This window comes from Arctopsyche grandis, chromosome 8 (genome assembly GCF_051622035.1).
Source record: "Arctopsyche grandis isolate Sample6627 chromosome 8, ASM5162203v2, whole genome shotgun sequence".
NCBI classification, from domain to species: Eukaryota; Metazoa; Arthropoda; class Insecta; order Trichoptera; family Hydropsychidae; genus Arctopsyche; species Arctopsyche grandis.
The window spans coordinates 25,236,606-25,260,677 of NC_135362.1; the positions used below are offsets into that span (position 1 = coordinate 25,236,606).

Here is a 24,072-nt window from a genome sequence, read left to right on the forward strand (position 1 = left end):
CTACAACTATTTTTCCATTCCACTGAATTATGTAACATAATTCAGTGGCGTGTCGGGGAATTCTTCCCGTTTTCATCGCATATCCTTACTTATGTAGATACAAGCAGGATACAAGGGGACTCGTATGACGTCACCTAGTCCCCTTTTATCCTGCTCGCACACGTCAGTAAGGCTGTGCGATAAAAATAGGACGATTTCCAAGGCACACCAAGACTGGTACAAATTTTAATCTTTAATTTATACCAGGAAGGCCTGATAGGTAACCCCAATGCGCCTTCCTGGCCAGAAACATTGTACATTTGATATGTGACAGGGAAAATATATTTTCACCAATTCAGGCAATGAAAATGTATCAAACGATTAATTTATAACATTTAACTCTATAAATTTAGCCCTAACAACCAATCTTAAATGAATAGGGCCAACCCTTACTTAACCTAACCTATCCTAACCCTTAAATAACACCAACTCTAACAATCTAATCTTAAATGAATAAAACCAACCCTGAAAATCTGGATTTAACTGAAATGTCAGTGAAAATATATTTTCACTTGAAATATAATTTCACTGTGACAGATACAAATATTAGTATTATACAAAATACATATGTAAATACGTATCAATTAACATCCACAGAGACATTTATGATCAAATTTGTAAATTTGCAGCATTTAATACAATTCAGCGAATTTCAGGATTCCTGAAACTCGAGATTTTGCGAGAAAATGGGTGAGGTTGCCAATTTGTTGGAACCGTTTCAATCAAAATCATATAAATTGGCAAACTCTGATAGGAAACGATTGGCCTGATCAGCGATGATCCTGGTCCACAAATCCAGCTGAACCAGTGGAATTTCAACCCGTGACCACTCTGTTTAAAACATTATATGCTAATCACTATTCTATTCTGCTGGTATATTAATCAAGCTATGTATGCAAAGTAAGTAAGAATCTATTCGATTTTCAATCTGAAAAGTCGACTGAGCCTTAATTCATAGCAATTTTATTTTAAGCATGCGTTTCGCGAGACGTAATTTGCAAACTCCCCCATATATGTACATATGTAATATCGTAGACACCCAGTTTGTATATTATCTGTTATGTATTTGATTAGGGCCATCGTGTATACATATTATATGGAGTACGGCGAGGTCAATCAGCCGGGCAAGTTGTATGTCATATCTTGTCAAAGCACTTCAAACATCAGCTCTTCGGTGTCAATTGATAGTGGCAAATGGAGAGACAGTAATCGCCACTGATTTGGAGTGACCCTAATAAGTCTAAATTTATGGCATGCACTTTCTGCAAACTGCACGTAGGTACATACTTATCACATATATGCACATATATACAAACATATATGTGCGTCATAATGTTTGTTTACATGTTTATTATGCATTTCCGCAGCCTTGTACATATATAGGTACATACGTATTTTTTTTAATTAATCATGCACACTCGCCTAACAGATTGCTCCAAAGCGGCGAGTGGGCTAAACAGATTAAGACTCGTATTATTATTAGATACATACACATGTAAATCGAAACAATACCTGACATCTAAGGTCAGACATTACAAACATCATAAACAATACGATCACTAACATTTTTCATGTAACAATACGAATTTTTACACTCAATAATCATCCACATAGACATCTATGGAAAAAAATCTGGCGAAACCTGAGATATAACAATAACGCAAGGTTTGCAATAGAAAATCGGAGAGGAAAAGCCAATTTTACAGAAACCGTTTCAATGAAAATCGGAAAAATTGCCAAATTCTAATAAGAAACCATTGACCTCGACGAACCAAGGTCTGGCCAACAACGAGACTAGTGGGAATAGAACCCGTGACACCTTGCATGAAATAATATAATACTCACCACTGGACCACGCTGCCGGTTATACTTCCTATGATTCATTAAGTGCTATAATATATATTTAGAAAAGTTCTGTTTCAGAAACTTTACTGATCAATCTATAAATTAATCTTACAGTCATCATTTTTTTTTTCAATCAATGCATATCAAACATTATATAACTGCAATTAAGGATGATCGGCGAAAGTGCTCTCGTGTCATTTTTTATCTAAACTTAAATTAAAGCTCCCGAAAAGTCTATTACAATATGTATGAAAAAAGTTATTTTTAATATATGGGAGACCAAAATTTGCACATATGTATGTATGTATGTATGAGCGAATGGCACAAATGATGAATTAGCTTGTACGCATACCTTCTGGGTCATCGATCATATCATTCATTGGTTCTTTATAAACTAAGCATTCCATTGTAGATAGTTTCGTGCGAACACATTTTAATGATTTTCTTGACGTTCGACAGCTAAGTCTACTCACCGAAGAAACTTTCACAATGTCTTTCCAATTTAATTCTAATCAACTTCATTCTTCAGAATTTGAATTGAACTCTTGAATAAACGATTCTGTAATATCATTGATTTATTGCCAGAATTTAATAAAAAATAATAAATTATATATAATGTCATATATTAAAAAATAAGTCTATTGAAATGATAGCTTTTTCTTTATTCATTAAATTATATGATTAACCCGCTACGTAGCTCAGTGGTAAGCGTATAATGGTAACAACTAAGGGGTCCCGGGTTCAAGCCCTGGGCCCGGCTGGCCATGTTGCTGACCAGACCTTGGACATATATATGTATATAAATGTAACTCCAAGTCGATCGTTTCCTTCTTTTACCTGATTTCATTATTGAAACGGTTCCTCGTCAAATCGGCTACCTACTCTCTCTTTGTCACCTATACAGTACATAGCCACATCGTAGTGCACTGGTAGATCTATTGGCAGTGGTGTCACCCTAATGGTTTCCATGGGTTTCCGGAAACCCATTGTTAAAAATCAAAAGTTTCCGGAAACCTGTCATAAAAATTCATATAATTTTTGTCAAAATTTATACAAATCTTGAAAATTTTAATGAACTTTCATGTTATAGTGCCTTGGACGAAAAAAAATGTATATACATATGTATATATTTTCAAAATAGTTTTATTGAAAAAAAAATTGGAAACCGGTTGTTCCAAAATTGGGGTGACACCACTGTCTATTGGCTACCAGTAGAGAAGTTGTGGGTTCAAGTCCCAGCCAAATACGCTGCTGGCGAGATCTTGTGGTTGTTATAAAATACAGATCGAACGTCTCCTGCTAGAATTTTCCGATTTTTTTAGCTTAATTGTTTTGACGGATCCAATAAATTGGTACCCGGCCTACCCTAGCATCTTGAATTTGTTAAATTTTATAAAAATGCTGATACATGATGTATTTCATACAAAATTTCCATGAATCAAAAGAATTGTTGATTGATCATAGACGTTTCTATTGTATTTTATATGCTATTATGTTTGAAAAATTGATAGTACAAATATCACCTAACCATCTGTGTCGTCTAGGGGTAATTCCTGTCATGGCACATATAATGTATGTATAAAAAAAAATATGTACAACTTTGGCCATAGGTATTTCCATGTTAAATATATTAACAAACATGGAAAATGAAAAAAAATTAAATCATTGACCAAAATAATATAATGTAGATCATTGTTTATAATATAATATATAAAATCAACAAAAAAAAATTACACAAAGGAAAATTTTTGATGATTTCCCTAACTTATCTACGTACATTTGTAAGCATGCGGTTTGATATTTACAATATGTATGATATATGTACATAATCATAATGACACTTGCTTCCTTTTGTCTTTAGGGTACCAATATATGCATGTATAATATAATTTTAAATTGTATAACAGAATGGTTAATTTCAATGGATATTTATGACTTGCATTGTAATTTGGCAAGCCGAAAGCAAGTCTGGATGTAAGTAATGTTGCTATGACGTCAAAGACGTGAAAACAGACAAGCTACGAAAATAAAAATGTCCAAAGTCAATTTTTACAGCTACAGAGAACACGCGTACATAATAATAATACTTAAAATAATTCAAGGTTGTATGTAATATAGATATATAATATATAATATAATATAAAAACTAGATATTTGGCCTGTAATCTGACTATTGATGCTCAAACATTCTCATATGTAATCTGATAACATTTGGAGCGATTTTTCCAATTCATTGTGACGATTTATCGCTCGCAGAACTAGAAGGTACATACATATATCCACGCACTAGAAGGTAGTAGGAATAGATTATGAAGGAAATAACGCTGGTTTATATGGACCATCACAGCTTGAACTTAGTATATGTAGTTGATCATGCTTCGATAGATACAGATGGGTTATCATCCTTTACCTAATATATGTACTTGTACTCGGAGCTTCAATTAGTTGTTGATTGTTGCTCTTAAATCATGATAAGTGAAATACTAATGACCCATTCAGTCGAACAATTAGTTGGCGCATTTAATAGTACACAAATGTAGGATTCAATTCATGAATGGGACACGTGGTACGGGCTAATGAGACTCATTTAGCGCTTTAAAACGTGTTTATTACTCGTACCAACCCAAACGCAAAAATTTAACCATTAATACTTCTGGATTTGAAAATTAAATTCTATATACATACATACATACTAACATATAGGATAATTCAACATTTAATTTATTTTACATACGTATATTTTTATATACATATATAGTCAGCAGTTTGCGTTAATGTTAAACACTGAGAGGTTACCAGGTTCGATCCCGTGCTTATCTTTAATGCAGACTTGGACATTTGTGACTCCAAGCCGATCGTTTCCTATCAGAGTTTGCCAATTTATCTGGTTTCATTGTTGAAACGGTTCCTCCATCGAATTGGCAAAAACCATCCTATCCACTGTCACAAATATCTGAATTTGATTTATGTACAATATGTAAAAATTTATGTATAAGTCTCAATCCATAGATGTCTCAATGGATTAATTAATTAATCAATAGTTAATTTCGTGTCCTTCAGCATCTCGAAATTCAACGATTTATGTAATAAGAAATACTGCAATGTTTGTAATTGGCTCGGAAGGCGCATTGGGGTTTACCCGTTAGGCCTTCCTTGTATATATCTATGTAAAAATAAATAAATATACATATATACCAGAAAGGCCAATGCACCTTCCTGGCCAATCAAAAACATCGATATACAATTTTTAAAATAATTTTAACAAATCATCATAAAGACATCTATGGATACATTTTTGAAAAAATTTTGATATACTCACATTTTTTTTAATATTTTTTATATACTTCACATTTTTGATATACTCACATTACTAAACTTTTTTATATATACATAAATGGTCAAATTTCGAGATGAAAAATTCTAAATTTGGAGACATTTATGGACAAATTTGCAGCATCTTTATGCGAATCAGCAAAATTCGAGATGCTAGAAGCTCGAAAATTGTGAGAAATGGGTAAAGGTTGCAAATTTGTTGGAACCGTTTCAATGAAAATCAGATAAATTGGTAAACTCTGATAGGAAAAAATCGACCTGGAGTCACAAACCAAGATCTGCCCAGCAGCAGTCAGTGGGACACGAGCCCGTGACCACAATGTTCGATAGCATATATCAATATCAGTACTAAACATATGTACGTAACAAACAATCAAGGATGAAAAAACGTAAATAAGCCCTTTTAGAACCAAAACTCGAATACAATCACACATACCGACTTCCGGCTATTGGGAGAACCACTCCCACAAAAGACGTCACTTATTGTGTCTGCTGCCAAAAGAAATTGCGTGGTGCTTATTTACACAATACGAACCGAGTGACTGCACAGATGATAAACAAGCAAAAATGCAGTAAATATAGCAGCAGACGGGTGTGTTAACCCTGTCAACTCGAATCCGCGCAAATACAATACACACAAAGCATACAATATTAAAATTATCTCGATTATCCGGCACTTCCTGAACAAGAAGACGATGGCTCATTTGAAGCCATTTGGTAAAGTGCTACTTCCGTTCGCCTTTTTTTTTTTCTATTTTAGGTTTAGGTTTGACGAAGAATTGTGTTTGCCTGGATCGAGTGCAAATATTTGCCGGGTCTCTTTACAAGGGAAACACGATTTGCGAATGGACGCTGTCAATGTTCAGGGTCAACTACCGGAGCAAACAAGAACCACAAATTTATGACCGAATTAAACGACATCAATCCTGTGCGAACTATTGCTTATTGCAAGTTTGCGACTTAATTATAGTATGAGGAATTTATGGTGTGCAAATAATAGCAGCTATGGGTTAAGAAAAGTATCGTCTGGGTTTCAATATTTTCTATGTGGTTATTGACTTCATCTTGTTAAGTCTACTGTCTGAATATTTACGATTTTATTTGATTTTGATGAATTCGTACGAAAATGGATTTGATTTTAATCTTTGTGCCGGATTTTAGTCCATCTTTGAATCGTTCAGTTTAAAATTAACGATTACTTTTAAGGGGTTTGTTTAAATATATCAATATCCAGTACAAAACATTGAGATTTATATATAGTAGGGGGATGTATTAAATTATATTTGAATATGATGAAATAAATATATTAGTAAAATTCGACACTGTAATTTTTAAAATGAGCCGAAGGTGGAATTTCTGTTCAAGCACTTTATGTAGTATATAGCTTTTTTATTTTATTTTTTCAGGGTTGACGAGAGAAGGGGAGGGGGGTGCATATTCCTAAAGAAAGATTTTTACCAATTCTGGTAAAACTCATTTTATTTTATGTATATTTAAAAAAATAATAATTAAAAATCGTCCGCAAATAACGAATCCACACTAGATGGATTAACCATATAATTAATATTTCGCAAAACACAGGTATAAAATATTTAAAAAATACCGGCGGCTTGTAATACGTTTTTCCTGCTTTTCCGAGATTCTGAATATATAAAATTAAAATACGTCATAACAATTTTTAATTTAAGTCAAACAGGAATAGTGTTTTTGGCTCATACAATATGTACATTAAGTGTATTAAATTATTTTATTTTCGAATTTCTAAAATTAGTCCCCCCTCCCCCCGCCCCAAAGATCCTGAACGTATGTATGTATGTATATTTTTATCAAACTATCAGAAAGTTATGCAAATTTTAATATTACATATGTATGTATATTTTTTTTATTCAAAGCACACTTTCAATGAATTTATCTTATTTTGAATAAAATTGATATTCATACATATCTACATTGATTTATTTATACATTTATATGTATGCAAATCATATTGAGACGCCATTGGAGTGGGGAGTTCAGACGTCAGCAACTAATAATGGACCGATAAAGTCTAACAAATACTTGTCACACTCACAGAATTATTATACATATATCGAGGTATAGATTAGGTATATTAATTTATTGAACGGAAAAGTTTGAGAGCCGAGGGGCAGGTTAAAATTATTGTAAAAGTGTCATTGACACATATATTATATTATATTGAAGCTCGTCAGCGTTTCTCATTCACCCATAAAATAAAAACGTAAATAAATACAAGTTTATTTAACCTTGCCCGAATTGATGGTTTCAATGTTACAAGGAAACTCTTTGTGAAATTTTCAGAATATTTTACGATTGGTTTACAGACATCAACTACTTGTGTGTATATTTAGACTTTCAGCGCTTCTCAATCGCGGCTTTTTTTTAATTTGTTTTAAAACACAAATAATTTCATTTATTTTATATAATCCCAATGCTGTCATATAACAGTATAAATAAAACAGACACATTGTATGTAAGTGCATCAACTATGTAGTTTGAAATCAAATCATCAATAATTTTTATCAAAACCAGACATACTACAAACATAATAAGCAATATAATTATAACGCATTCATCATTTTATGACTGTCGATAACACAATATGGTTTTATAATTTGACGTGTACTTTTATCTGCAAGTAAAATATGAGCTATAAACTAGTACTTTGAGGGAACCATATAATGTAAATTACTTATTTTTTTTATTACCAATTACTTATTTTTTTTACAATTTTTTATGTTGGATTTTTTAAATGGAATTATAAAACAAAAGACCGCGTTATTATTAAAAATTTCCCTTAACGCGTTATTAGTAGATCATATTTAAAAGTGCGGCACGGCACGCCTAGGTAGACTCCAGCTGTGATAGGCGTGTCTTCATGTCTTCATTAATTCATACGATCTTATTATTTTGACAAGTTTCTCCAACATTTCTTCAAATATGGGAATCACTGTCAAACCTATGTCAATCCAAATATATGTCACCGAAAACACTCGAGGAGGTAAGGTTTGCGAAGGGACGCGACGATACACTTTTGGCGGAACAGCTTTTTTTTGCACGTACAAAACTATCTAGAAAAAAGTGTACACTGCAAAATAAAAGATCTTATTTTGACTCTACACATAGACAGTTGGTGGCAAAACAGAAATTAAGTCAAAATATATCTATGTATATTCAATTTTATTGTAAGAATGACTTCGATTATTTATAGATTTTCTGGTAAAATTTGGATGATTTTCATTAATATTATTTATTTATTTATTTTTTACATATACATATACCAGGAAGGCTTTACAGTTAACCCCAGTGCGCCTTCTTGGCCAATTACAAACAATGCAGCTTTTTTTTTACTATTTAAGTCGCTGAATTACGAGACACTGAAAAACTCGACATAAATTTTATTGTACATTTATCAATCTCAAATAGTGGTGACATAGTAGGTAGGAAGGATATTTAGCCAATTTTACCGGGAACCTTTTCAACAATGAAATCAGAGAAAATTGGCAAACACTGATAGGAAACGATCGACCTGAAGTCACAAATATCCAGGTCTGACCAGCAGCACTACAGATATACTCTTTTCAATCGAGGTCGGCTCATGGGATCGAACCCGGCGCCTCTCGACGCTAAGCAGAAGCTTAACTGCTGGCTAAGTTAAATTGTCTACCGTCTCCTGTCAAGGTTCGTTAGCTTGGCGATTGCTCCCACGAACATCAGTCACAGAAGTAGGATAGCCAAGGTGCCGCTCATTGTTCCATTGTTGTAAATCCTTTGTAAAAAAGGTTCGGCAAACCTTTAACAATGCATTTACAACATTTGAACAATACGCGGCACCCTCTGGGTCCGGGCTTTAGACATCAGTCTCAAGGAAACCGGTCACATACTAATAAAAGTCTTGTAAAAAATGTGAGTAATGTTCGTGTGACCAATATCCCATGTGGGTAATTTTCAGTGGGACCAATTTTACAAAAATCAGCCAACTTTCCCAACTACTGCTGCGACCCAACATGACATAAAAACCTTTCTTGACAGTATGACTGAAAATAAAATAAAATTTTAATAATTTACTCACCGGTTGAGTTTTCCGTGGTTGCCATTTTTCCGCCGCTATCGGTTAAACCTGAAACGATAAACGATACATATTAATTTTACTTCAATAAAACCGACAAACAAGCTTATCTAAATCTGCAAACGGACCATGATTTATAGTCATCCGATTTTTATTGCATACATACATACATACACGTGTGTTCGATCCAAGGATTCTCAAGTTTCTTACAAAACGCATATGATAGTGGGGTATTTTAGGTGCATCGAGGTGCGATGCTCCAGATTATATTTAGATGCGAGCTCATCACATTTCGCGAATCTTACCCATCCCAGCGTATGCAAAGTAAGTTTGATACAAAATTCGAGATGAAAGCTTTCGCATTATAATGGTCAGCGATGCGCCATATTATTGGCTTCGCTGATATCTATTTTCACCGATCGTGTCAAGGTGAAGCGCCATGAGGATAATTCGACGATCTTCGGTGGTACTTGCGTAATTAAGATTTTTCATCGCGAGGAAAAAAGAAAGAGGCAAATGTTGTATCGTCGATTTGTTTTGGAAAATGTGCCAGACTAGTATTTATTTTCTCGTCATAGTAGTCACAAATTTGCAGCGAGTGCCAAAGATGTGTGTTATTTAGAATCTTTGGCGATGGTAAAAAAATATTTTGGAGTTGAAAGTGACTTTTTTCATATTTAATTTAATTTTTAAAAATAGAATGTTCGCGTGTTGTTTGTATTATACGAAGTAAAATGTACATATATTATACGAAGACTGCTACGTTGACGCACTGTTTTCATTTTGGTATTATATTTCATCGATTATTTTGTTTGTTGATTGGGTGTTTAAGCTATTTTTAAAATCTTTTTTATATTCGTATATCTGGTTGAAAGAAAAAACAAAAATGAACAATTAAGAAATAACAAAATTCTTTAATAATAAATAAAAAAGTTCGTTAAATTTTAAATTGAACAATATCTATTGAACAATTAAATTGAATAATAAAAATTATGTATCTAATATATAATTTCGAAAAAGACTTTGTATGTATGTAAGTACATATATATGTAAGTATCTTTGATTGGAAACTTCTTAAACAAAACAAAGTTTTTCTATGACGACAATTCAATTGGTTGAATATAATATTTTTTTCGATTCAAATAAATTTAATAAAAAAACAAATGAATATTTACTATAAGATTCGCCATGTTTACGCTGTTTATATTATAAATACTGAGCGAAGCCGGGTAAAACAACTAGTTGTACATATATTTAAGGCGTAAAAATCACAGTTGAAATTAATATTTGCAACGTGGTCTAGTGGTAAGTGTTGTATTCTCTCGTGCTAGAGGTCACGAGTTCGCTTCCCACTGGAGTCTGGTTGCTGGCCAGCACTTGGTTTGTCGAGGTCGGTCGTTTCATTTCAGAATTTGTCGATTTTTCTGATTTGAAACGATTCCTGTAAAAATTTTCGATTGAGTTATTATTATCTCTTAGGTTTCGCCAGATTTTCTCCATAGATGTATCTATGGATGATTATTGAAATATAAATATTTCGTATTGTTACATAATAAATAATGTTATTATTCGTATTGTTTACGATGTTTATATTAATGTTTGACACATAGATGTCAGATGTTATTTCGATTTGTTTGTATGTTTACTTATGTATTTAATAATATATGTATTATATGATGTATCGATTCTTAATCTGTTTAGCACATTCGCCGATTTGGAGCAATCTGTAAGGCGAATGTGCATGATTAATTGAAAAATGAAAAATAAATAAAATAATATTAAAATCTGATTTACCTACACAAGATATTAATATTGATTGTGAAAACATGACTACCAAATTATGTCTTTGTATTATATGTAAGTCTTCCTTAAATTTTAAAGATTGTTGTAATTTATCTTTTCCAATATCTTTTCTATATTTTTGTTTTCTTTTAGTTATTATGTTAACGTTCTAGATATTTTATTTTTATTTTTCTTTCGGTATTTTCTCTTATTTCGTATTTTTATTCATTTTTATGTTTTTCATCTATCTTATTATTGTTATGAATATTTTCGTTTTTATTTAATTATTTGTATAAGTCAAATTCCGTGGATCTATCGGCTTTGCCGCCTTCCCCATGTATTTAAATAAATAGATTATGAAATAAAAATATAATCAAAAAATCTAAAATTCGCACTATATAAGTCTCAGAAAAAAATTGTAAACAAATACCAACATCAAATTCATCGATTTTGATTTAAATAATATCGATTTTTATTCCGATCTATTACAACTTATGATTAACGTATGTATGTATGTACATATAGTTATTACTATAATAATTTGGCCGTATCAAAGTACATATACATATACATATAATACATACATACACGTGAAATAATTTATTTATATTAATTTTCAAGGTCAAATTTTTACATTGGAACAAAATGTAATTGAAAATATTTCCAAAAAGTTAAAAAAAATACCCAATAAAAAGGTGGGAAGGGGGTGTGTATTAAATCATGTGGTACGCTTTTGGACAAAAACTGTATAATTTAAATTTTGTTCAACGTACGTACTTACAGCGCGACGCGATGCGACGCGACCTGACCAACTTTAGTCGACGCGAATCTAAAAATGCGACATAACACGAATCGAAAACTATCGTCGATAATCGATACTACCACGATGACAGTTCAAAAAACATTCTACGTCTCAAAAAAAAAAAAATTTACTCATTAGTTATTTAAAATCCGAACAAACACCGATTCAATATTAAGATTGAAATTAAACGACAATACGTCCTCAAGTATGTAAACATTTGACAGCATAATTGAGCACTTAATCTAGACGTGTAAATATTGAACATGAAAATTATAGGAAAAACCCCTCCCTTCTTAATTTTCATCGTCATTTAAAAAAAATTACATTCGAATCGATTCATCACAGCATTACATACATATGTAAGTATTGCGAATACAGTTACAGAAAAAACCGACAGATGAGACATTGACCGAAATGATGTCATTCGCGAATGTTTCAATGGGACAATTAGATTGCGAAAATCGGCAATTTATCATCCCGTCTTTGAAACGCATTGAAAAGATTTACTTCTTGGAAAACCCAAAAACCACATGCTATATACAAAATATATGTAAGACAAACGAGTGGAATCAAACCACAAAATGGCGTCGACGAAAATAATCAAAAACTTTCATACATATATAAATAGTATGCACTCATTCATATTCATATTATGTATTTGACATAATAACTTGTCCCGAAGTGCAAGTTAAAAATAATTAGCATATTTTCGATGGCGGTTTATTTTCGTCGCTTTACATATATTCGCATAGGTTAATCAAGTGAATGTTAAATATTCATTAGAATTGTACATTTAGTCTAGTGTAATCCAATTGAATCTGAAACACTATTGAAAATGCATAGACTAGCTCTAGCACCTGTGGAATAGACTTACTCACAGAAATGGATTTAGTATTGATTTTGAACATAAAAAATTGCATTTACACGTTGAAGGTACATACATAGCGAGTAGAATAACTCGTATTGTGTAAACAGTACTCGTAACCACATTCTATGAATTCTATTTCTGGATAAAAGTAACGGAATGTGCTCAAATTTTACAACTCCACATTCCTGGTTTATATTATAATTGGCACTTCGGCCCAATAAGTGGTCAAATTGTAAGAAGCTTCAAGAATTGTCCCACACAAACATCTTTCGTGATTAATTAATGCCGCAATTGATTGGATCTTGTGAGTATCAAAGAGTATTCGTTTCATTAGTCTGAACGCATAGTGAAGCGCATGGTCTAAGCCAAGATTTTTTTAGGGTGGAGGGTTGATACACAAACGCACCCTCCTCCCTCGTTTAAATAAAACGAAAATTTTTAGAAGCTTTTATTTGTTGCAAGAAATCGCAGTAATGTAGTAGTTTATATAAATACTAGTGGTTTTACCCGGCTTCGCTCGGTATTTGTAATATAAACCGCTTAAACACACACTAATCTAATAGTAGACATTTTATTAAATTTATTTGAATAGTTTATTTTATATAAATTTATTTGAATACTCATTTGTTTTTTTTTTATTAAATTGACTGTCACGAATAAAATAAACTCTTTCAAAATTATATTTATATCAGAATCCGGCGCCTGCGCCCCCTAGGACTTCGCCCTCGGCACCTTTGCCCCCGAGGACTTCAAACTCTTTGAATCGAAAAAAATCGAATCGGCACCTATGAATCGCAAAAAAATAAATCGAATGTGTTTTCGTTTCCCAACGAACAATACATACTTACATACATATAAGAGCATTTACTTCATTAGACCGAGATTTGAATTTGAGGGAGGTCGAATTGAACGAATAAATCAGCAAAATCTAATTTTTGTTATTACAAAATTCTTAAATTATTCTAATCTAAGTTTGGATGAAATTCTGGTGGATTTCAGTTTTGAAGTACTTAAAGCCCTTGCTCCTGGTTTTTGATGTTTAAATCCAAGATTATTAAAAACCTTAATATGTATAAAGTATTCCTAAAGGTTAAGGCCCTTCCCATAAATATAAGAAAAGATTGCTACTTAATTAGTATACTAACAAGTTAGCCATATTCCACACACAATGATAAAAGTCTTCTTAAGTATTCCAGCCATCTCTACACTCACCATTCCAGCGAGCAGTCGCCAGCACGCACCACTTCATCATCGCGAGATCGATCCGATCTAATAAGTTAAATATAGATAGATGTAGAAGCTTGCTCCCTTAACTATCAATAAATAGTAACATGATGACTCATGGAAAGCCGCATTAGTATTCTAGAACGACACATCGCTCACAGACCACTTTTCAAACGATTTATATTTTTTGCGTTCACCGCACGCCATATTTAATACTGAGGAGAAATCTAGACTCTGGGTAATTCAGCAGGTCGTAATAATAACGAATGGCGCACTCGCTCGGCCATCTCTTCGCACTTACACGTGGATTCACCATCATCATCATCGTCTTCCAGCTTATGGACGAGGTGATTCATCAGCGAGAATGCCGCAGGGGCGGTTTCGCCGACAAGACCAAACGAGGTATAAAAAGAAGGCAAGAAAGAAGAAGTCGAAGAAGGGCAAAGTCGTCGATCAACATTATCCGCGCCGCGGCGCTTAGATTCGTATCGTGCGAAATGATCGACGTATTCCGCAACGCGATGAGACACATTCCACAAGCGGTTCCATATCCGATGATCAAACTTCCAGCTAAATTTGATTTGTATGGATGGATGTCCTTTGCGAAGGACATGGAAAAATGGTAATGTGATCGTGTCCTCTTCAACTGTACTAAATCTTCTGGAGATGGTTGTTTCACAGAAGTAGGAGATGAGGTCGTCACACAAGTTTTTATTCATTATCGGTTTATATTAGCAAGACGGGCTGGAATCATTTACATGAAAAGCCAACAAGTGCTTGGATAGTGTTTCTACCAAATCGGCAAGTGTATAGCAATTTATCTGTAGAAGCAGTTTCTCAGAGACCAAAAACAATAATCAGTCGAATGGTCCTAGTTGTATCTATGCTTTTTTTTTTACATTGTTTGTAACAAAAACTTATTATATGTACACTAGTGGTGCTACCCGGCTTCGGCTAAATCTTCACTTGTTTTTTATTAAATTTATTTGAATTGATTATATCATTTAACGACCGACCAATCACAAACGTGTTTGACCAATCCAGCCAATCAGAAAGGACTTTGACGACGGTCAATCAGAAACGAATTACAGACACCGTTTCGGTTTTATACATAAGATATATACAACATGTACATAGTAGATATAATATTTGACTAAGGAGTATAGTTGTTTTGACAAAATTGGTTTCGACGAAGCAATTTTTTGTTCAAAAAACGAAATCAAAAGGATTTTGCAAGCAATTTTCGTATCAAAATTATTATCATACTCATTTACACTGGCCATTTATTATTTAGCTGGAGCCTTCTTACTTTGTAATTTTGAAATGCACTATGTCGAAATAGTTCGTCATAAATCGTGACAGTCATAAAATGTAAATAAAATCACGCCTAGAATGAGACAACCGAATAATTCCAGTTAAATCTGGTAGCACAGACAAACTTTTGACTATGTAATTAAAATATTGTGACAGTTTCTTCCCAGACAATATTGCAGAATAGGATTTTCCAAATTCTTGTATTATGTAGTGTTATCAGTTCGTATAATTGTTTGCGATTAAATAAATAAAAAGTCAAATAAAATTTTACTGTCACTAAATCCTGATCTTATCAAAAATCCACTAAACATTTCGAATTTATAGTGGATTTTAGATAAGATTTTTAGCGAATAGTATCGTCTGAGAAAAACTAATCGTGAAACGTTCAAGACCGTAACGAAAAGTGCGTACTACTTTTTTCTGAAATGTGTAAATTTCTGATAGCTGTTTACAAGATTTTGACAAGCTTCACTCTGTTAGTTCCATTTTCGCACGTCGAAAATGTATGGTCTTATTTTGAATAACTTCCACTCAATAGATCGCTTTTATATTTTATCTAAACACGGGAGATGAAGTAAGTACATAAGTAAGCTAATGGCTAACATTGAAGTAAGCTAATGTCTCCGACATGAAGCTGGAGGAGTTCAGTCATTAAAAATTACATCAGAATCTTGAGTCAGATCGAAGTGTCTAGCTATCCAAACGCGACTTTCTACCGCCCCTTAACAACTCAATTAAACAGTGGTAAAAGTAACTTTTTTCACTCCCATTTATTTGCATCCAATTCTGTCAAACCAAGGCTCGTTTCAATCATCACCAGCAGTTGGAATTCTAACGAACGAGGTCTGAAACACAACTGATATTTTCTAAAATAGTAAACCCCAATTTATTCTATATACATATATGTCAGCTTCAATGGCGACCAATTTGTATTTTGACTAAAATTAGACAAAACTATGTAATTAAGTGTAGCATTTTTAAGATAATTTGGAGGAGCAAGCTCCTAAGCTTATACATATGTCTATCGTGTTGAATACGATTAAACTTGCGTTGATGAAGTGGTGCGTGCTGGCGGCTGCACGCTGAGCAAAACCGTGTGACTTTTTGGCCAGCTTATAAACGACGTTGGCTCATGTGTGGATCCTACATAAGAAGTACCAAGTTCTGGACAGTATACGTATGTATGCATATATCTATAGAAGACACATTGAGTACCTACCTTTATTGAAAGCCAATGACTTTTATAAGGAAAATGTAACAGTTAAACTACAAAGGTTAAAAATAAACTTGGCGGCGCCAAGATATAAATTTAACTCTCATATAAAACTTATACGATTAAATCATCAGTGATTCATAACCATTTTCGCGAGAAAAACCGCTCGCGCTATCGCCATTAGATAACCGACAGTGTTGTAATGAAGCAGACCGAATCATAACATAAACATGCAACCAAAAAAATAGAGGTCACAATTTTTAAGATACATTGACTTCAACACCCCAACAATTGCCATCTAACCTTAAGGTTAAGTAAATAATGAAAAAAAATGTGTGTGAGTATTTTATATGTATGGCTCGTACTTGATTTCGTAGGGTTCGTCCAATGGGGTTGATAATCCGTACATATAATTTTGATAGGATTGATCATATTGGATGGATGCCATGGTTGAAAATCACTGTTTGTGCACAAGGGCCACCGTTAAAGCAGATCCTCTGGTTGCATAAACCGGTGTAATGCCGCGTAATGGAAACGCGGGAATGTTAAACGACAGTGTGGCTCGAAACCCGTTCTTTAAATGCTTCGACCCTGTCATATTTAGAGCGCGAGCAGCTTCCAAATGAAAATAAATCAATAAAAAAGAAAACAATTCCAAAAACAGACATCGAAGGGAAAAAATTGCACGGTGGAAAGTCGTATAAGATGATTCGAGTATGTACCTGCAACGTATGCAGTTGTAAAAGGACGTACCTTCGTCAGACTGTTTGATTAAAATTCATTTCAACTGAAGATTTGTCATTTTAGCAAAAAAAAGGAATTTAGAATTAGGTATGTTTGGTTGACACAAGTCAGAATAGTCTTAGTGAAAATTCCATAAATGCTTGAAGAGACGAGTAAATTAAAAAATGTTTTGTCTTCGACGGCACGCCCTTACATATCATTTTGCAGAGTCCGTGCAAGTGAACGACGCGGCGGACCATACCATAACTAGAGATAGCCACAGGAGCGTGCTTTTTGGACGAAATATGAAAGCTTTGGGGCTATTTCCATGAAAGAGGGCAAACTACAAAGCTAGAGAGCAAAAAAAAGGCTCACCATAAAAATGAACAATGGTGCACAGGGTCGCGCCGAAGCTTAACCATAGCAATCCACTACCACTATCTTAGATAGGTAACGATTCCGGTTTCTGAACTGAACAAGTATCACCATGGACAACGATTCGAATTTATTTTATTTGAATTCTTGATTTAATTTTCAGGCAAAAGGTTTTTGGTTGAATGGCCTAGTCTTGAGAAATGGACCCTGAAAAAAAAAGAAATACTTTGGCCATATGGCCAAAAGAATGTGGAGTCTGGAGAGGCTGGTAGTCACCGGAACGCTGGAGGGAAGGCGAGCTAGAGGACGATTTCCCAAGAGATGGTCTGACCAAATCAAAGACCTGGCGGGATCATCCCTTAGCGCTGCCTTTAACTTTGCACAGAAGGAGGAGTGGAGGCGGATTGTCTATCAAATTCAAAATGACACCAATGACAAATAAGCTCAGTATTGAGCAAACGATAAATAAGAAAAAACCTAGTCCCTCTATTCTAATTATGACAAGCCACTGGTATCCTCCCTCTTAGTATCTCGCAAATTCTAATTTGTTAAATCTTATAAATGCTACCTACATAATGTACTTCTCGAAAATTTGCTGCATATCAAAAAGTTATTGATTGTTCATAGATGACTTTACCGTATTCTATGTACTATTGTTTGAAAAATTATTAGTGCTTATGTACAAAAATTAATATAAACAGTATGTGTCGCCTTGGGGTAATTCCTGGCATGGCACATACATACATATTTTTTTATTTTATTTTATTTAAATAGGCACACATACAGAATAAAATATAAAAAGAAAGTTGTATAATGAGACAAAAAATAATAATAAACATAAATAAAAATATAATATTCCATTTACAGTGAGCACCACATGGTGATATAAAAAAGTAAAATTACAAAAACATCAAAATTTAAAAAAAAAGAAAAGAAACAGATAAAGAAAAAGATACAGATAAAGTAAAAAAGAAAAAGAAAGACTATAAGGGTGAAGAAGCAAATCAACCACATATTATTTTCTTCACCTTTGTCCTAAAAATACTAAAAGAGTCTCTAAAGAGGTCAGGACAATCATCTAAGCTATCGTAAATACGGCATATACGAACGATTGCACTATTGAAAGAGGTGTTGCTTTGACAAATAGGTGGATAAAAAAGATTTGTGCATCTGGTGAATCGGGCATTAACGTTAAAATTAATCTCGCTTAAAACAGACGTGTCAAGAATACCATTAGCAATCTTATATAAAATTAACAAATCAGAAACCCTTCTACGCTGAGACAAACTTGCAATATGGAAAAAAGAAAGTCTGTCATTATAAGATGGTAACAGTTTTTTAAGACCAGTCTTATAGGATAAATGGCGCAAAAAACGCTTCTGGATTGTTTCTAAGTGTTCAATGTGAGTTTGGTAATAGGGAGACCATATGATTGAGGCATACTCCATATTACTACGAACTAAACTGTAATAGAGTAGAATCAGAGTATGGGGATTCTTAAAGGGCTTCGCAACTCGGCAAATAAATCCCAATAGTTTATAAGATTTAGTAACAATATGATTAATATGTTCATTAAATGATAGTTTGGAATCTATAAGTATACCTAAGTCTCTGGCACAATTTTTTGCTGTAAGATCTACGTTATTAATATTGTAAGTAAAGTCAATTAGGTTACGATTTCTGGAAAGTGTCATTGAGAAGCATTTAGAAATATTGAGATGCATAAGGTTTACATTACACCATTCAGATATTATATCAATGTCGGATTGTAATTTTAAGCAATCCGACTCACTATTGATAGGATGGAAAACCTTAAGATCATCGGCATAAAGTAAGCATTGACACTTCAGTAGGGGGATTAGGTCATTAATAAAAATAATAAACAGAAGTGGTCCAAGGTGAGAACCTTGAGGAACTCCTGAAAGGATTATTTTAGGGGCAGATGAGAAACCCTTAATTGTAACCAATTGACTTCTCAAATTAAGATAAGAAGTTAACCATCTAAGTAAATTTCCATGAATTCCAAATTTAGATAATTTACGAATTAGCAAACCGTGATTAACCTTGTCAAAAGCCTTTTGAAAGTCTGTATATATAACATCTACTTGTGTACGAGTATTAAGATATTTATAAATTGTGGTAGTGAATTCAATAAGATTAGAAACGGTTGATTTTTTTTTAACAAATCCATGTTGTTCCTGTGCAATTTTAGGCACTACATGAGAATAAATATGATTATAAGTTAAACATTCAAAAATTTTAGCAAAACAGGATAAGATACTTATTGGTCTATAGTTATTACAAAGTGATTTATCGCCAGACTTGAAAATAGGTACAATATTGGCTAGTTTCCATTTAGAAGGGAATACACCAGCAGATAAAGAATTGTTAAAAATTATAAATAAGGGTTCCACAAGTTCCAAATAACAAGTTTTAATAAAGTATGGAGGTATGCCGTCAGGTCCAGCACCCTTATTTACATCTAAATTTAATAGGACATAAGTAATCTCCTTTTTTTCAACATATATTTTATCAAGGCAGTACGAGCAATTGTCAATGTGAGCGTCCACATATGAAAGGGAGCAATCATCATTGTTATGCACAGATGAAAAATATTCAGAAAACAATTCACACATATCTAAGCCAGATGAGGCACAAATGTTATTAAATCTTAAAGTTTCGGGCAAAGAATTACCCTTGCATTTAGACTTGGTGTAAGACCAAAAGCATTTAGGGTTCAATGAAATGCGGGATTCAATATATGACAAGTAGTCAGTATGGCATTTGGACAACAGTCTCTTGGAGCGAGTTCTTAATAATGCAAAGGTGTCGTAATCTCTGGGATTACCAAAGACTTTGTATATAAAGACATATAATGTATGTATGTAAAAATAAAAATAAATGAAAGTTGGAATGAAAGAATGCGTATAGTGGTCGAATTAGAAAGATACGAAAAATTGTTCAAAATAGAATTGAGTAACAAAACCGCAAAGAGAACGATTTTTATTCGTAAACCACAATTTAAAAAAAGCCACAAACAGAAAAATAAATTTTAATCGAAAAAATAGAATACCAAAACTGAATATATTCTTAGAGGAAAATCACTGAATTTTAATGCAATGCAAACGACATGCGCAAATATTCAAAATTACACCACGATTAGCATATAATCAAAAAAATGTTGGCATAAAAATTATGGTAATCGCAGGGCCATATATAGTGAGTGCATATTTAAAATTGGCGCCACCAACACGCAACTTTTCAAGTAAGAATCCAGTCGAACAACTTCCACGACAGAGAATAATCCAAAGAACCACACACTCTCGTTTAAGGGCGGTTTGAGAAATGTCGAAAAATATTAAGTTCTTTGGTAACCGGTGTCTTCTGCTTCTGCGACACTGTCCAGAATCTGGTTTAAGATATTCTAACTTTCCACCTAGGATCAGGTTTGATATTTCGCAGAAACTAGACAAAACCACGTCTGCTTTTCGGAAGTTTCTGGAAGTAATCGTCGGTACGCCTTTCATATGCTAATCGCTCATACCAAATAAGTAACGCGAGTCGAGTTTCTTAGTACGCGCATTCCGATAGCGTCACACATCTCGCGGATGAAATACTAAACTAAATCGAGTTTCTAAAGTTTAGAAACTAGAAAACTTGAGAATTTGAAATACATTATATGTAGCTGAGGGTTATACGTGTGCATACACCAGACTAAAATTAGAACAAATTGCACCAGACGAACTTGGCTCACTTTGAACGATCGCGCGATTAATCCATTCGACCAGGAAGAGGAAAGTCATACATGTATGTTATGATTTTTATGTCAACTTTTAGATGTTTAGATTGTTTGTTTGTTTTTATACAATCTGAAGGTTGATCTCGTTTGTCTTCACCTTTCAGATCACCGCCCTTATAATCATCGTGACAGATGACTGTTATTTGGACAGGTCGTTACGCGGCACGGTTCATTTGGAGCAATCATCGTTTGATCTACATATGAACATATATGCGCAAATTGTTTTTCATACATTATGCATATATTTTATATTTGATTCAAAATAGTCATATATAAACATATTAAACTAAAACTAAAACACCCAGCTCTGCTTGAGTTCAAATTCATGTGTAAAACAATCACGTTGAAAATGTGTATGCATGCAAAATTTGGCGGAGATTCATTAAGCTGATTATGTAAATAAATTAATCGACAAACAGTGACTTGCGTTGACTTTTAAAACAGTGTATGCGGTCAGGGGAGAACACAAACATATTATCTGAATTTAAATTATTCTGAATTTAAAAATAGATCATATAATTTACAATGTTTTTTTGATCGATGGTCTATCATTAATCACAAAAATTTTTCGTATATTCAATTTTCGACCACATATGTAGCTTTAAAGGTCTGTTCATACCTATCCAGCACGACCCGTATCCTGCAGGTGTCATGCAAGTGTGGATAGTATTCTTTGGTACAAGTTCTAAGATTAGGAGTGTGTACAAGTTCTAAGATTAGGAGCGGGGGTAGACGGTTTCGTCGGCTCTTCCCATGAATCTCACGCGTACTTGTCCCGTATCACCTTCCTGGGATATTCTCCTGGTAAGAGTTCATTTTTCGAGTCTTTATCAACAAGGAGTAACCGCTTTAAAAATTCGTCTTGTTACATGTCCCGCACCTACCATTTTTGTGAACCGCGCGCCATCGAATTTATGTATTCGTATATAAATGAAATATAGATGAATTTAATATGTAATAACATTATGCAAATATAATAAAATGCGTCAAATCTCAGTCTGGTGCTATTACTTTTTTATATTTATTTATCTATCTAATTGAACCCAATGACTACTGTCAAGCATACAAATTTACAATTCAAATGTCTATGCTGTCGTCGGTGACACTTTAATTCAATACCCTCTGTGTCTGCATTTTAATGTCAATATGCATCGCATATGTATTATACATATATCAAATTGTAAAATCCGAGACTCCGAATAGGGAATGCAAATTTACCGGAATTTCCGATAATGGCCGGCAATCGTCGCCATTTACCGCTTCGCGGGAAGATATTGCAAATGGATTGTTCTGTCGTCAAACCGACTGCAATGCATGTTTTGAATTTGAACCTAAGCAGAGCTGGGTGGTTTTTAAGTGTGTTTTTAATCTAACATATGTATGCATTCGATTATATTATATTTATATATGAACATTATTTATCGATCGCCGACTCGTAAGCGTATGGAATTATTTTTCGATTTACCAGTTTACCGCGTGTGCTCAATTTAAACATTCATGTTTATTTTAAACCGTGTTGATAAAATTACTGTCAGTATCAATTAAATTAATACATGCAAACAGCAACATAAGGGCAATGAATGTCGAACACGAAATGCTAATTAACATTGAAAAAACACTTGAAAACTTTAATATTAGAAATGAAAAATAGTCGAAGGAAGTTGCCTTTGGACCAAAAAAAATCTCAACCGAATTTACCCTTGACCTGACGAACGAATTTCCACGGAAGAGCTTCCGCGGAATGTGTCCTCTGCATAAAAAGTCATCGACTTTAAAAATTTTAAAACGACATTTTAAAAATAGTACCAGATTTGAGAAATTAAAACTGTTTTAGCTTGGTTTGGGCGCCGCACCCTTCCATTAAAATTGACAAGTTTTAATACGATAATATTTGAACGCACGGGCGTATCGGTGCATTAACTTACCTGTGTACTAATAAATACAGGGCAAAACTCGATAACGTCATACTTTGTCTATAAAACATCGATTACAATATGAGAGAGGCGACAAATGTACGATAGTAACCAAGATAAAAAAAACTGATAGATAGAGGCGTTTGAATAATGCTCCTTTGCATAAATAATAAATAAATTATTCAGCATGCAATGTTTTTCGTGGAAATTATATTTAAACGCGATGAATATATTTCGGAGTAGGGTTGGTAAAAAAAAAGTGTTGCGGCCAAAGATTTTGACAGCTAACGGGCGCGGCAAGGCCGTTTGAATAAATCTATATACGAAGTGTGATGAACTTGAGTTTGTTACTATGTTGACCACGTGCTCGCTCACATACATGTTTTAGGATAATTAAATAAATAATTATTTATAAGTAAATCAAACTTTGTGCATGTATCTATTTGAAATCTAAAGAAACATTTTATTTTTAATTTTGCACATGAAAAAAATTGAAAACAAAAGACACTCACCTTTTCCGTTTATATCTATCTGGATATCTGGATCAAAGTGAATAAATATCGGCCTTGTAAAAAATACTTTTTTAATCGGTTTTTCAACAACAAAAAAAGGGAATTTGTTTTTTTAAATAAAATTTATTTATTTTAGTTGTTTATTTTTTATCAATATTTTTTTAGATGAAATTTCAAAGGGGAAGTTTTGTTCAGAGCTGAGAGCAGAGCACGACCAGTCAAGACCAGAACGCGAGATCAACT

General features: G+C 33.4%; 1 protein-coding gene across 1 annotated transcript in view; it reads right to left on the bottom strand.

The window, feature by feature from the left end:
• The window catches only part of LOC143915124 (sialin), an 87,333-nt gene extending 63,261 nt beyond the window's left edge, over nt 1-24,072 (bottom strand). Inside the window, exons 1-2 of the mRNA XM_077435565.1 lie at nt 23,830-24,072; nt 9,308-9,355 (exon numbers count right to left, since the gene is read on the bottom strand). Coding sequence (XP_077291691.1) covers nt 9,308-9,332 — 25 coding nt within the window. The 5' untranslated portion in view covers nt 9,333-9,355; nt 23,830-24,072. The remainder of the gene's footprint in view (nt 1-9,307; nt 9,356-23,829) is intronic.